This window comes from Mesoplodon bidens (assembly GCF_964165515.1).
Source record: "Mesoplodon bidens genome assembly, chromosome: 17".
In the NCBI taxonomy this organism is placed as follows: domain Eukaryota; kingdom Metazoa; phylum Chordata; class Mammalia; order Artiodactyla; family Ziphiidae; genus Mesoplodon; species Mesoplodon bidens.
The window spans coordinates 11,829,340-11,844,678 of NC_138174.1; the positions used below are offsets into that span (position 1 = coordinate 11,829,340).

Consider the following 15,339-nt stretch of genomic DNA (forward strand, 5'->3'; position numbering starts at 1 on the left):
AATCTGGACAACCAAAAAAAATCAATCTAAACATTTTTTTTTCCTAACCCAAGAGTTTTATCCTCTTAGCCCATCATACCGACCCAAAGCCAAGGGAAACTGACGGACCTGGGCTCAGGCAGGAGCCCGTAAATAAACTCAAGCCGGTGCCACAGCTACTCGATCATCCATTCTATAATCCCAGACAACCTTCCAGGTGGAAAGTTCTTCCTTAAGTTTTAAATCCTCCTTGCTGCCTTCATATCATGTTATTATGACATACTCTGCATTGGAGCTCATTTTAACTAAGGCTTCTGCTCTCTGCCTGAGCCATCTATGATGGAGACTGGACAGATTTCTCTCCTTTGCTAAATACTGTTAGAATAACAAGAATCAGAGTCCTAAGTATGTAACACCACTTACTAGTGTGTGATGAAGAGACTGCGTGATCCTTGAAGCTAGAGAGTGTGTTTTGTTCACTACAGAATCCCCGGGTCTTAGCATGTACTTTAGCACATAGTAGATGCTTAATAAATATTTGTGGAATAAGTGAATGAATGAATAATTAAGTGTTTGTTACTATCTATTTAAACCAAAATTCCTGGCAAGAATTCAATGCCATTCATCATTTTCTTTCTCTCCTTCCTCTCCATGATTTTGCATGGAATTTCTTGGCTCCACCCAAGAAAATAAATTTGCTGCTTTCCAAGCACAGCATGCTTGCTCTTTTACATAACCTGGTCTCTCCATATGGGATTTACTCTTTCTTTCAGCATTTGGCTGGACCAGGCGCTACAGTAACTGATGGGGAAATAATAGTGGCCAAAAATACTCATGGGCTTTGCTCTTATGGACCCTGTGGTCCCTCTTTTTCTTCAAAACTTGGGTCCAAATCACCTGTTCCAAAACATTTTCCGCCTATTAAGCACAATCCATTAAAATTGTCCTTCCATAAACTCCAAATGCTTTTTTCATTATATTTATTTGCACTATTTACATTCTTTCTGGTGTTAGGTGATTGTGTGTGTGTGTGTGTATATATATATATATAAAACTTATACACGTTTCTATATATATATGTGTGTATATAAATGAACTCTTGCCCTTTTGTACCACATCTTCCACATTTTCTGTAATCTTTAATATAAGCACTTGGCTCAGTGCCCTGCACACAGTGGATGCTCAATTTATGATATTCTTGGGCTGATTTATTAATGGCTAGAAGAAGGAACAATTATTATGCTTATTTAGTCACATGTGAAACCAAATCTAGAAAGAGGAGGCTTTCCAATGATGCAGAGTGTATTCAAAATTTAAAAAAAAATTCTATATTGTGGAAACAGAAAATGAAGGTCAATGAGGGTACCAGTGGAATGATACTTGGAATGGAAACAGGGTCAACTGAAGTACCTACTACATGCAGGGCTGCCTTGGGGATGGCAGGGTGGGGAGAAGAAATGATCGCTGTCTGCCTGACCCTCGCAGGCTAACTGGGAGACAAAGTTTGCACACCCCATGTCAAACAGTAAAACAGACCAATAAGATAAGAAAGACCTGTTATAGCAGGCAGTGTGTCACATGGCTCAGCTAGAAACACAGGAGTTCAGAGGAGAGAGGACGTGTTTTCAGTTAGCGCAAACTTCACGAGGAATACGGGAATCCAGCAGGTCCTTGATGGTGGGAGTGCACTGACAGGTAGAGAGCGGGGAGGTGATGTTGGTGCACAGATGTGCCTGAGTGGGAAGCCACAAGGCATGTTTGCCAAACAGTGAGTCAACCATTCCACCTCTAGTTAAGAGTTTCCATGGGAGAGTGATGGCGAGAAAGCTAGAAGAGCAGGAGAGAACTGGCCACAGATGAGTCCCCAGAACATCTGGAGCTGGAAGCCTTGGTCTCAATTAGGAATAAAGCAGTGCTCTTTAATAAGAGGGGTGTAGGGCTTCCCTGGTGGCGCGGTGGTTAAGAACCCGCCTGCCAGTGCAGGGGACACAGGTTCATTCCCTGGTCCAGGAAGATCCCACATGCCGTGGAACAACTAAGCCATGCGCCACAACTACTGAGCCCACGAGCCACAACTACTGAAGCCCACGCACCTAGAGCCCGTGCTCCGCAACAAGAGAAGCCACTGCCACGAGAAGCCTGCGCACCGCAACGAAGACCCAACACAGCCAAAAATAAATAAATAAATATTTAAAACATTAAAAAAAATAAGAGGGGTGTAAGTGCAGGAAGTGTGAAGGACCACCCTCCCTTTATTCACTTCCCGACTCTACAAGTGAAAGAGAAGTTGCAGGACAACCACAGAGAATTAGGATCATACAGTCTAGAGTTTTAAACACAAGGGTGAATTCAATGGCGTATGTAAAACACTTTTTTTTTTTTTTTAATGCTGTATGAAACAATAGCCCTTGGAATCTAAATTAGACTTTGGGGAGGAGTTAAACATTTGACAAGGGATGAACTGATGTGCCTTTACTGAAAGTCTTACAAGTGTCATATCTCGGGCATAATTTGGGGTCCTGCCTGAAGGAAAGGGGGCAGCCGGATACAGTGGTGCCCCATTGGGCCTCACTCCCCAAATTATACAGGTACTTCTAGTCACCTCTTAATAGAGCTCCAGGCTACGTAAGGCAAAGCAATTTGTATGAGCTTTAGATTATAAAACAGTAAGGAGAGAAAAGGGTAAGGAGAGAAGCAGAGTTAAAAGACAGGCACGGAGAGGAAGGTGACATGAGATAACCATTATGTGGCTAACAAGTTACATATACGATCTCCTTAGTCCTCAGATTACCTTCTGCAACATGCACTGTTAGTCCCATTTTGAAGATGAGCAAACTGAGGCTCTGCAAGGTTAAAAAATTTGCTTAAGGTCACAGGGCTAGAAACTGGCTGAGTCAGGCCTGAAACAGGTTGGAACTCTGTGGTCTTCCCACCACACTGCATTGCATTGTCAAGGGCATCAGGGGCATTGGTTACTAAAAGAGGTCCAGAATTGAGAAATGGAAGGACGCAATGAGTCATCTTTTCCACGATGAAAGTCACACGATGGTAAAGAGAATTGAATTAGGGGCTGAAAAAAACAGAGGATATTTGGACAGGGCTTTAATGGAGCCTGGGAAGCATTTGGACAGAGGTCAGTAAAAGGGGTGCCAAGCACTTCAGGGGGCCCACAGGAATGTAGTTAGAAATTAGAAACTTCTCTGCCCAGGAGATGCTGGGCATCCACTCATCTGGGATACGGGAATGTGGCCCATGAGGGCCGGGGCTCTGGAATCCTCTGCGGAGCAGGCAGTGCCAGAAGGCCTGGCTGACACAGGGTGACAGGAAGGTGCCCTGGGTCACAGTGTGGGCCTGTGACTGAATGAGGGCAAATATGGAGGAAACAAACAGTAGGGACCCCATCGGAGCAGCCTCTACTTAACGTCCTGAGGGAGAATCGGCCCTTACTGCAGTCCCATCTCACATCCCCACCACTGCCATCTTTGCCAGAAATCTCCCTTTACCTGGCTCGCTTTTTTTTCCTGCCAGGTTTCCAGCTAAATGCTGGCTCTCTCACCAACCTCACAATGGACTTTGTTACCATTTCCCAGCTCTTTCCTGGTCCTAATCTCCTGTCACCTCGACTCCTAGCAACTCTTTCAGATGCTGGGGCCTGGGGGTTCAGGCCTCCAGCTTTAAATTCTAGTGAAGGTTTTAGCTTCCCATGGGTTATTAGTTCATGTTGAAGCAATGAAAGTAGTGAAACAATCCTTACAAGTTGCCAGGGATGCTTTTGATTTCATAAATCTTAAAACATTTCAGGATTTTTTTTCCCAATGAATTAAGGTGCCTCCGCCAGAGAAGGTAAAACACATATACACGAGTGCGCACACACACAGACACATAGACACACACACACACACACAGACACACACACACACACACCCCATCAACTAAAAAATCTGCAGTCTCTAACGATTTTGAAGGCTTTGAGCATAATTGGATTAAAAGACAAGCAACTGGCTTAGCAGGGCCCTAATCTGTACCTGAGGCATCCAGATTGATGATGGAGATTTAGCTAACTTACTATCTTGCATCAATAAAATAAATAGGGCCATTAAAAACGTACATTTTTATATATACATCTTCATCGCCACTATTGTGAATAGATTATGTGCCAAAAATGTGCTACGAATTTTCCAAACGTGACAAACCTGGCAGTATGCTACAAGTAGCTCTAGTATTATTACCATACATTCTGGTGTGTAGTCTCCGGGAGTAGTTTCTGAAGTTTGACGCGGGCTGGTTGTGGTTTGTTAGCGGTTTTTGATTTAGAAATCCCCATCCACTCCTTGGCAGAGCGTTGCAACTGACAAGAACAAAACTAGTTTGCAAAATGGAAAATGAACCCTCCCAGCTGTCTGGAGGAGACCTAGCCTCCCGGTCCCCGCTCCTCTGGCGGATGTCGGGGAGGAGCCGTCAGGAGGGCTGGGGGGCTCGGTTGTGAAGTCATTCAGCGGAGTGAATTCCTCTCTTTCATCCAGGAAACCATTCCAGGGGTCACGCTTTAGAAAACCCTCCTCCCTTCATGGAGTTTTGTTTTTCAATCATGGATCTGGTTTTCAGTCTACTCATTGCTAGACTCTAGTAGTAATAATAGCTGTACATTTATGGGAAGCATGGCAGTCTTGAGCAGTTCACTACCAGAATATCCCGACTTCGTTTTAAACAATCCCAGGTACATTAGCATACTCTCCAGCAGCGGGTCCATTTCACAGGCCAGAGTGTGCCCCCTCGACTCTTGTGAACCTTCCCCAGCTGGGCAACATCCCAGGATTTCTGAATCTCTTAGCTTGGCCCTGTGTATCCTTGATGTCTACAATTCACTCTGCTCTCAGGGAGAAAATGTGAAGTAAATTAAGATCCACCTTAGAGAAAGGAGAGGGTACGATGCCCAAATGGAAAGTGGAATCCCATGTCATCATTTACAACTTTATTTATAAGTTGTACATACAGATAAGTGGTTTTATTTATTATTACAGTATCATTGGGGGTTCTCTTAATTTCTAACAAGTTAGAGGAATGCTTATATATTTTTGTATGGGTAGCACTGATTTTTACGAGCATAGAATAAAAAACTTATTATCTAGGCTCTTGTTTTTTCTCCTTCCTCGGGTTCTTTTTTTCTTGTTGAATATCTTGGCTTAGCAGTATCTTTTCAAAAGAGTAGGTACGTGAGAAAAAGGAGGTAAAATAAAATTTAAAGACCAGGAAGATGATAGCCAAGTCTTGCACTAGCTAAGTAACTACACTTGACTTATTTAAACCAGTCCTTTCCAGTAGGACAGAGGTTCTCTATATTGGTCTCACATTATAGTCACCTGGGAGCTTTTAAAATTCCCCATGCCTAGATGCCAGTGCAGATCAGGATCAGAATCTCTAGAGGCAAAACCCAGGCATTGGACCTCATGCCAGAGACCCCACTGAGCTTCGTGCTAGAGACTTCTTTGAGCCTCAGTTTCCTCATCAGGAAAAAAATTGAAGGTAAAACACAGATGGTATGAGAGTAACAATGGGATAAGGTAGGTCAAAACTTTGAAAATAAAAATCCAATAACAGTAATCTATTTGAAATAGACTGCTGATAATTTAATCCTAATTACACATCAAGAAAAACCACTTTGGAACTGTCATTTAAGCTTATGAACTTAATCACTAACCTGCATTTTCTACCAACAAAATATCATCTGGGGAGAAAGTGACTCAACCTTCTCCCTAATCCCTGGAATGATCCAGATGTATTATTACTGCCTATTCCACTCTCATATGATATGTGCCCAAATCATATGGTTCTCCACTATATGAGTAATAAGCTAGGGCAATTCCTGCTGGTACTTTGCAGCTACCTTAGGAGATGGCTGTGACACTGGAGAACGCAACAAGCTGATAATCACATTATCAGATACGTGGAGTTCGGAGCACAAAAACAGGATCATTTTTTTGGATGAGGGGTTTCCACCTTAATCAAGTTTCTCACACGCCAGCGTTGATCACAGTTTCCATTTCATCAGCTCGTAGCCACAGATGATGGAGTTTCGGCCTTCCTCAGACTCAGATTCACCAAATATTCACCAAGTACCTACAGCGTATGAGCACTTAATACTGTCTGCTCAGGACTTTCAGATATAAAATCCTCTCTCCATCCTCATAACCTGAGAAGCTGATTCTATTATCTCCCATTTCACAGACAGAAAAACAGGTTCAAAGGCATGAAATGACTGTCCCAAGGTTACCCAAGGTAAGCTGGCGCTCTTTCCGGGGGTCTACATCCCTCTCCCAGACACCTGGCTGCACGCGGATGCTGCCTTTGTCCTCTGGCTGGTTAGAACCATCCACTGAGAGGCCTCACTCATGGCTCTTCCGATAACAGAGCAGAGGTCCAGGACACCAAAGAGCACTCAGACTGTATAAAAAATAAATGGGGGCCTAGAGGAAGCACCTGGAGTAAGGTTAAAGCAAGTGACTTTTGCTGACTAGATTTTTCTATTCTGTTGCCCTTGTACTCTGCTCTCTGTTTCATGAGACTGCCTTTCCAATTCCAAGTGCGCCAGGTGAAAAGGGCATCGTTCATGCGATAGAGGAAATTAGGACAAATGGGAACGTGGGAAGAGCTTTCTGATGACTTCCTTAGGGCTCATACACTTATTATGACTTTTCCCCCCTTAGGTAGCACCCTCTGCAGTGATCAGATACAAGTTGATTGCCAAATGCAACGTCTTGTTAAATGGGCTTCCTTTTACATTCCTAATTTATTTATTTTGATTGCTGGGTTGTTCATTTATTGCACTCGGAGACCTCAACAAACACTAAATGCTGGTTGTGAATGCTTATATACATATTTTTTTCATTTGTTATTTTGAGATAAAGAAAATAATCAAATTTCTAACTTAGTTATTTACTGTGTAATTTCAAAAGTTAAGCAATCACTTTATATGTTAAGTTTTTTGCTAAAATTGCTATCTTTTTTCCCCTTAGAATCTAAGGTCTGTTAGAATTATATTAAAGGGTATTTAAAATTTTTAGATCTCCTAGACAATGCCTTAAATGTTATCCTTGCTTTTAGAAAATGTTTTTAGGGAATCTGAGAGGGAAAACTAAAATGACAGCAGAAGTCCAAGGTCCAGAGGGAGCTGTGGAACCTGTCAGCAAAGTGGGACCATGTGCACAATGCAGGTGGAGAAGGAAGAAAGTTAACCGCTGAGCCATGTATACGCTGCCCTAGGAAAACGAACAACCTAATTTTTCAAAGGCAACAGCCAGAAGTCGTCTTAATTTTGTTTCTCTACCCAACTGAGTTGGAATATATTGATATAGGGGCATTTGGTCTGGAATCAGGGTAAGGTATTATTTTGTTTCCAATAACACCCCAGGCCCCTCACATGTATAGACAAATGTGCTCACATTCACAAAGTTATCTTATAGCAAATATCCATATCCTGCCTGAGCCGGCTCTGCGGGACATCTCTTCCCAGCCTCCTCCAGGAAGAAGCTCTGGCATCTCCTCCTCTGGGAAGCCTTCCAGGGCACCCTCCCCACACAGGCCAGCTGGGGTGGCTCTTCTCTCACTGCCATGTGACTGTCTGTTGTATCAGACAGAGCTCCTGGACAGCAGGCCCGACAGGGGGTGTCCTCTGATGAAAATGTATTTCAAACTCTAAAATGGCTATTTGTAATCTCTCTCCTCCCCTGCTCTTTGTGAGTCTTCAAAGGCCGTGTTTCAAATTCAGATTTTCCACTGTATTCTGTGTGGTCACACTCTCGGTGTTTCCAGCACTAACATGCAATTTGACAGTTTGTGGACCATGGACTTTCAATCAGCATGCAGATCAGTCCAAACCAGCTGCTGCCACTAGGAGAGCCTGCAGCTGGCCTGTGCCTCTTCCACCCTGCACGTCTTAAGGGAGAGGCACCACGACCCAGGTAAGTTACTTTGGAAAGACTGCAACCTTGTATGAACAATCATTATAATGATGCTGGTGTACATACAGTGCACGCTTCTGCAGTAGTCACAGTGCTTTCATGTATAACAGAGAGAGGGTGATGCAGTGTGGTGCACAGAACTTTAAAGGAAATGGGCTTGAAGTGAGGATACCTGCCTGCAAATTCTGGCTCAACCATGAGCACAGCTACTTTGGAAGAGTCGTCCATCACAGCCTCGGTCTTTCCATTTGTAAAATGGGTACAATAATACCCACCCTGCCTCTCTTGTAGGCTTAGTATTAGGCTTACATGGGATGCTTCCTAACCTTTCCAACTCCATAGAAAAGGACAACTTTTGTTCAGCACCGTAGGGTAAATGCAAAGGTTGTAAGGCTGGAGGTGACAGCTCCTGGACTCTGGCAGCCCTGCCTGACTATCCCAAGGGCTGAGGGGATTAATATCTTCACACACCTGTACACCAGTTGGGAAGCTCTGCTGTGTACAAATATTTAGCAAACCTTATCTGTATACCTATACACGCTCGCATTCCTGTATATTCTCCTGTCACATATATATATATATATATATATATACACACATACACATACACATACATAAAACCTCCCAGTGGGGTGGGAGGAACCAGGTTCAGGCGTGTAAAGTGCTGGAACCTAGGCCCATGGGCATCAAGTGGCAGGACATGAACAAGACTCCAAGCTCTTGTCACTCAGATGCAGTCTGTCTCAACACTGTGCTTTTAATCACACTTCATCCTCAGTCATTAGTTATCTTGGGAAAATACACTTGACTAATCACCGAAGTGATAATTCAGAGAAGTGGAACATTTTGTTGCCTTCATCTTACAGCCAGATCCCTCGAAGCAGCTGGCAAAATTCATATCAATGAGCTAACGATTTTATACCTGTCCCATGTCTGTACCTATATCCAAATCTATGTCTGTCTCCTATTCTGGTAGCAAGAACCATTAGACCCAGGTATGGAACTTCCACTCATGTCAGCAGGGGTTCCAACAGCCCCTGGGTTATCAGTTAATGTATGTGAGCTACTTAAATGGTCCTGGGCAGACACTATAAGCTAAGCACTCTAAGTATTTGTTATTATTGTTATTCAAAACAAATCTTTTCAATCAGTTATAGAGAGAGAGAGTCAAAAAATAATGACTCTGCTCTGGAGAATCCTTTCATAGCTAAAGAAATTCCGTCAGACCTTGTACTCAGATAGCAGCAGCAGCATCTGGGAGCTTTCAGAAATTCAGAGCCTCACATCTACTACATTACAATTTGCATTTTAATATGCCTCCCCCCACCCCAACCCCAGTGACTTGTGAGCACAGGCAAGTCTGAGAAGTGCTGCACTGGAGAAACTCCAACGCTGAGGCGGGGACCCCTGGGTCACTGGTATATTTGGTAGAAATGATGCAAAAGCAGCACTGGCTCAGAAAATCTGCTCTGTATTATTGATGGATGCAGCCCTAATCTGGACCATAGGATGCAGTTCCCCGGTAGAAGGCAGTCCCATCTGAATCAAATGAAATGCTCTGTGCAAGGGACCGTGAGAACACATGTCAGCACAGATACATCAGAGGCCCTTGTGGAACAAGGCTGAGATCCTGTAACTGTTCTGGCATGTTTGAGAGGGAGGAACAGACACAAACACAACACTTTAAAAAGGAGGCAACATCATTAGGAAAGCTGCAATTTGAGAAAGGAATGTTTGGAGTAAATACAGGGAAGGGAGGAAGTTACTTACATTAACCCAGGGATGTTCGAGGACCTGCACGGCTGAAAATCGCTGATCTACATCCACCAACAGCATCATGGTAATGAGCTCCTGTGAAAGGAAACATTCAGTGCCATTTGTGTCTAACATTGAAGGTAAAAATCCGGGCGTTTTCAAGAGCAGAGGTTCTCTTTTCGTTTGGAAAACATCTGTAAAAGCTTTAAACCTTGAATGTATCAACTCAGCTTACCTATAGCTACCTAACACCTTTTAAAGGAAAGGTGAATTTTTGGAATTATAAATATATAGCTTGTAGTTGAGAGAAAAAAATATAAATTAATATTAAAATCAATTTCATAAAAATATTTTTAGTAGAAAGGAAATAAAGTATTTTGTACTTTAAAGACAGATTCCAAATTATTTAATATAGAAATCACATTTTAAAAACACTTTAAAATTTCACTTTGGCAGCTGAAAGGAAAAATGGATTTAAAAAAAAAAAGGATTTTTTTCCTTCTAACTGCAAGAGGGCATATTTTGGTTTGAAAGAAAGGAATGAGGAAAAACATACGGAATTGCCAACAGCTAGTTGGTAAAATAGAAACTATTCTTTAGTAGCCAAAGAATACAGAGGAAATCTGTTAAAAATGCTTCAAAAATTTCCAGATCAATCAATAAAAGTAAAATAGAGCCATTATGAAGCAAATGATTAAATGGTTCTGAAATTAATGAATCTCCCCCATGAGCTCAAATTTATTTGCACCAGAAAAGCACGGCTTTGGCTTTAATGATGAGTCTGTCAGACATCTGTCTACTCTGGATTAGAAGGTCCCGTGTAACAAAATGGTTAGGTGCGTGTTACCTGGTCCCTCATATGCATAGGCTCTGAGTACCGCTCCGTGACAGGGATGATTTATTTCCAATGATGTAGAGATTCTACCTTCACTTTCTAACTTGGGCCAGGACTCAATTAAAGCAACTACTCTGTGTGATGCTCTCTGCAGGCGCCATGGGAGTGCAGGAGATAGTCCTATCTGTCAGTGACTTCGAGCCCTTGAGTTATGAAGGACAGGTTCCTGAACTGTCTGCTCACCGGTGAAAACACCTCCAGCCCCACCTCTGTGGCTATATCATCCCACCTCCTGTTACTTTTGTGGCTTTTCTTTGACACTTCTCTCAACTCCCCACATTTTCCTATGGGTAGAGGTAGATTCCTGGACAGTTGAAGAAAATGAGAGATTTGGGCCCAGTATGCATCATTTTCCATGGAAAGTGCCAGGCCTAAGGAGTCAGATTTTAAATTAAACTCATACTCAGGACACAGCAAAAGGAAAGGCATGTTATTGAATAATCAAAAGATAATTAGTTCTCAACATCAGTTTTCCAAAAATTTAAGTCAATGCTTGGAGACATAATCTTAAGGGATCAACTTAAAAGTTTTCATTTTTTATTTCAGGGTCTACTAATGTCTCTGTGTGAGATTTTTACAGTTTTCTTAGAGATTGATCTTTTAGTTTAATGGGACAAAAACCATACGCTTTGTTCCCCTCTGCCTCTAAATCCTGGCTGTCTTTCAAGGTTCAAGTTACATCATAGCTTCCCCATGATGTCTTTCTTGAGCATCTTAACCCATGTTGTGCTTTCTCCACTTTAATTGATTAACTATTTAATTCACTCATTCATTTATTCATTCATTCATTCATGCAATATACATTGAGCATCCGTTAGTTGCTGGTCACTATTTAGGCACTGATGATACAGCAATGAATACAATAGACAAAAATCCTTGTCTTGACAGAAATTACACCCTAGTGAGGAGAGTTAGAAAATAAACTACATAAATACAATATATCCACCTATCTGTATCTATCTAGATAAGTAGACAGCTACAGAGAGGTAGTCAGATGGTATACCAGATGGACATAGAGTGTAAGTGTTACAGAGAAAAATAAAGCAAAGGACGATAAGGTCAGCCAGATAGGGGTTAAGAGCTGCAACTGGAAACAGGGTCTGGAAAAGCTTCACTGAGAAGATGACATTAAGTCAAGACCCGAGAAAAGGTGAAGCAATAAGCTATACAGAAGTCTGAGGTGGGCTCAAGTCAGGTGTGGGCAGGGCATAACTAGAGGCTACAGCAATACAGCTGGAGTGAGCACAGGAAGGGATGAGCCAGGGGAGCAGAAGCAGTTGATGAGTTGGGATGGCTACGGACAGACGACTTTTTGACTGTGAGCTCTTGGGAAAGTGAGTAATTATGACTAAAATGCATACAGAAATCATATTTACGATATCATTTGTTTCTTTGATTCAGAATCAATAATTCCATTGAGACACAGGCTATAAGGAAGAGGAAGGCACTGGAAACCTACCTTTGCAGAATCAGAAACGTTATCCCAGTATGGAGAAGGGAAGTCCACTTGCCCCGTCAAAATCTGATCAAATAGCACCTCCTGGTCATCACCGCTTCTGTTTAGATGAAGGACAACAACGAGGAATAAACAGCAGGAAGATGCCAACTCAGGGTGTATCTTTTCATTCTTATGCATTGAAGCCCTTCCTTCCCCGCAAATGTGTAAAACGTGTGTTTTTAAGCAATCCAAAATGTCAGTATGGAACTGTTTTGGCAAATTAAGAAAGAATGAGTTTTTAAATTATATGAGGAAGATTTATGGAAGGCATGTAAATTAGCGTGCACAACATGGAAAAAATAACAAGTTCTTATGTTCTTTTCCAGCTGTAGGCTCCTTTGTGTGGGGAGGCCGAATGGATCATTCAGAGAAGGGAGAAATGCTTTGTTGGTGCTGAATAAAAGATCGCTGCCCATACCCACGGAATGGAGGGAAACCACACAGCAGGATGTAAGTGATTACACCAGCTGCCCAGATGTCCACCTTGAGGCCATATCTGAAAAAGTAAGTGATGTCAGAGTTAGCAAAGTCAGGCCAGGACACATTATGGGGCATGGTAAAATAAATGATTCTTCTATCATAAACCAAAACCCAAACCAAACAAAATTTTAAAAACCCACAACAAACACTAAACTACAACCCACTGGCTTAACAGAATTCAAGAAAAGAATAATAAAAAAAAAAAGACTGGGCTTCCCTGGTGGCGCAGTGGTTGAGAGTCCGCCTGCCGATGCAGGGGATGCGGGTTCAAGCCCTGGTCTGGGAGGATCCCACATGCCGCGGGGCGGCTGGCCCCATGAGCCACAATTGCTGAGCCTGCGCGTCTGGAGCCTGTGCTCCGCAACAAGAGAGGCCGTGATAGTGGTAGGCCCGCGCACCTCGATGAGGAGTGGCCCCCGCTTGCCGCAACTAGAGAGAGCCCTCTCGCAGAAACGAGGAGCCAGCACAGCCAGAAATAAATAAATAAATATTAAAAAAAAAAAAAAAAAAAGACTGGGCTCCCCTGGTGGCGCAGTGGTTGAGAGTCCGCCTGCCAATGCAGGGGACGCGGGTTCGTGCCCTGGTCTGGGAAGATCCCACATGCCGCGGAGCGGCTGGGCCCGTGAGCCATGGCCGCTGAGTCTGCGCGTCTGGAGCCTGTGCTCCGCAACGGGAGAGTCCACAGCAGTGAGAGGCCCGCGTACCGCAAAAAAAAAAAAAAAAAAAAGACTATCTAAGGTACATGACTAAAAATAAAAATGCCTACCTGCATATCTAAATATCAGTTAAGTGAAGGGTTTCAGCAAAAATGTTTATTATAGTCATATCAATTTTCAGATAGAGATGGACCCCTGAGACTATTTCACTCCTGAATTTTAGAAATAATAATTACACACAAGACATTTTCCAATTTATAAAGCACTGACATACATTATCTGATTTTGTTTTCCCAACAACCCTGTAATTTGTACAGGATAAATATTACTGCCTATTTTAAAGAAGAGAAACCCGAGGTTCAGAGGGTAAATAATTTTGCTCAAGATCTCACAGTTAGTGGCGCAGCTGAGTTCCAGCCAAGGTTTTCAAGAGCCGAACCAAATCCTCCTTCAACCCCACACCACTCCTTCGCAGCAGGCCGTCAGGGCACCCACCAGAGATAATGGCACTGCCTCGAGGGAGGTCAGCCATGGCCGTAGATTGTGGGCTCGCAGTTGACTCAAATTTGATGAATAAAAAAGTGCTCATTACCTCACATCTCACTCTGGGGATTTCTCCTCTCATCTGTTCTGTATTTCTGCCTTTCTGGTCTACGGTACAAGCAGAAAAACTATCTCCACCTGTCACAGTGGAAGATACTACCTAGATTGTTAGGTTTGGGTTGGTGCCACTAATGGGAAGAAATAGTCAGGCTGTCTCTCCTTGCTGGCCCACCCTTCTGTTTAAGGACAGTGCTTCAGAACCCTGCTGATGATCCTTGGCAAGAAATGGGGCTCTTCACTGAAAGAGCCTTTTACTCGCCTAGACCTGAGTTCAAATGCTGACTCAGCTACTGTCTAGCCATGAGCTTATAAGTCAATCATCAGAGACTGAGTTTATTCAGATGCAAAATGGGAATCATATCATCTATTGGAAGAGTAAGAATTAAGTAAAGGAGCCTGGCATATAGTAGTAGGTCCTTAGTAAGCATTAGGCCACCCCACAATCTCCCCCCATTCTACAGATTTTCATTCATCTGTGTCGGCTGCACTCAGAAACCAGTCAATTCCCAGTGGCCCTCAGATGCCTGAGGGTATCTGCACTCCACAGATAAGCCATGGACTGCCAAGAGGGCCAAAATGGGGCCGGAAGTGGAGAATAAGGACAGCTGCGAGAAGTAACCACAGTAGACTGTACTCACTGCACACAGCGATGTCTGCTGCTTTCTTCTCCAATAGCTAGTTAATTACCCTCACTGTATGTTTCTCTGTTAGTCCAAACATTTTTTACTAAGGGGTTAATAATGGCCATTCTACCTTTAACAAAGGCCAAAAGGAAATCTTAAACAAGATTGTAGTAACTGGCAACTTGATGGGGAAAACAGAGAAAATGGCTCCCACTTTCAAGTCAAAAAAAAAAAAAAGTGAAAAATATCTGATAACTAGTTCTATCTAAATGGGTCAGAAAACTCCTATTTCTTCTATCCTTGAAGCCAACTAGCTATTTCACAAGCACAATACTGTAGTAAATACACAAGAAGTGTTTACCCGGTCTCTGCAATGATTTCAGGGGCCACATATGTCGGGGTGCCACACACGGTGTACAGGGGGCCGTCTACAATGGTGGCCAGTCCAAAGTCGCCCAGCTTCAGCGATTTGCTGCCGTCTTGGTGTTCGTACACCTAAAGTAAAAGTAAAAAGTGAAATTGCCTTAAAACCAAGAGCTCCAAAGTTCTTTCCTCAAGAAATGAAGGACACTGTGGTTTAAATTTAATATATGTTGATCTAAAACAAACAGACTGCCAGATGTTTCTCTAGCAGAGACAGGTTTATTCGAGATCGGCACAGCATTGCAATTCGGGGTCTGCACCCACGGCAAGCCATGTCCAAGTCCCCACACGGCAAGGGAGGGAGATGCATTTACAAAGAGGAAAAGGAAGTTGGGAGGGTTGCAGAAAACAAGGAGTCCATGGCTTTTCATGGGTGGAGTCCTTGCCAGGAAAAAAGAGGAGTCTTTCTTCTTCCTGTTGGGCTCTGCTATGATCACAGGGAGTGTGAACGCCGCTTCTGGTCTCCTGA

General features: G+C 43.0%; 1 protein-coding gene across 2 annotated transcripts in view; it reads right to left on the minus strand.

The window, feature by feature from the left end:
- DCLK1 (doublecortin like kinase 1) overlaps nucleotides 1–15,339 on the minus strand; it is a 325,626-nt gene that overhangs the window by 18,518 nt on the left and 291,769 nt on the right. For both annotated transcript variants that reach the window (XM_081214510.1, XM_081214509.1), the window contains exons 12-15: nucleotides 14,809–14,942; nucleotides 12,504–12,581; nucleotides 12,047–12,143; nucleotides 9,708–9,788 (exon numbers count right to left, since the gene is read on the minus strand). In XM_081214510.1, the coding sequence (XP_081070636.1) occupies nucleotides 9,708–9,788; nucleotides 12,047–12,143; nucleotides 12,504–12,581; nucleotides 14,809–14,942 (390 nt within the window). The remainder of the gene's footprint in view (nucleotides 1–9,707; nucleotides 9,789–12,046; nucleotides 12,144–12,503; nucleotides 12,582–14,808; nucleotides 14,943–15,339) is intronic.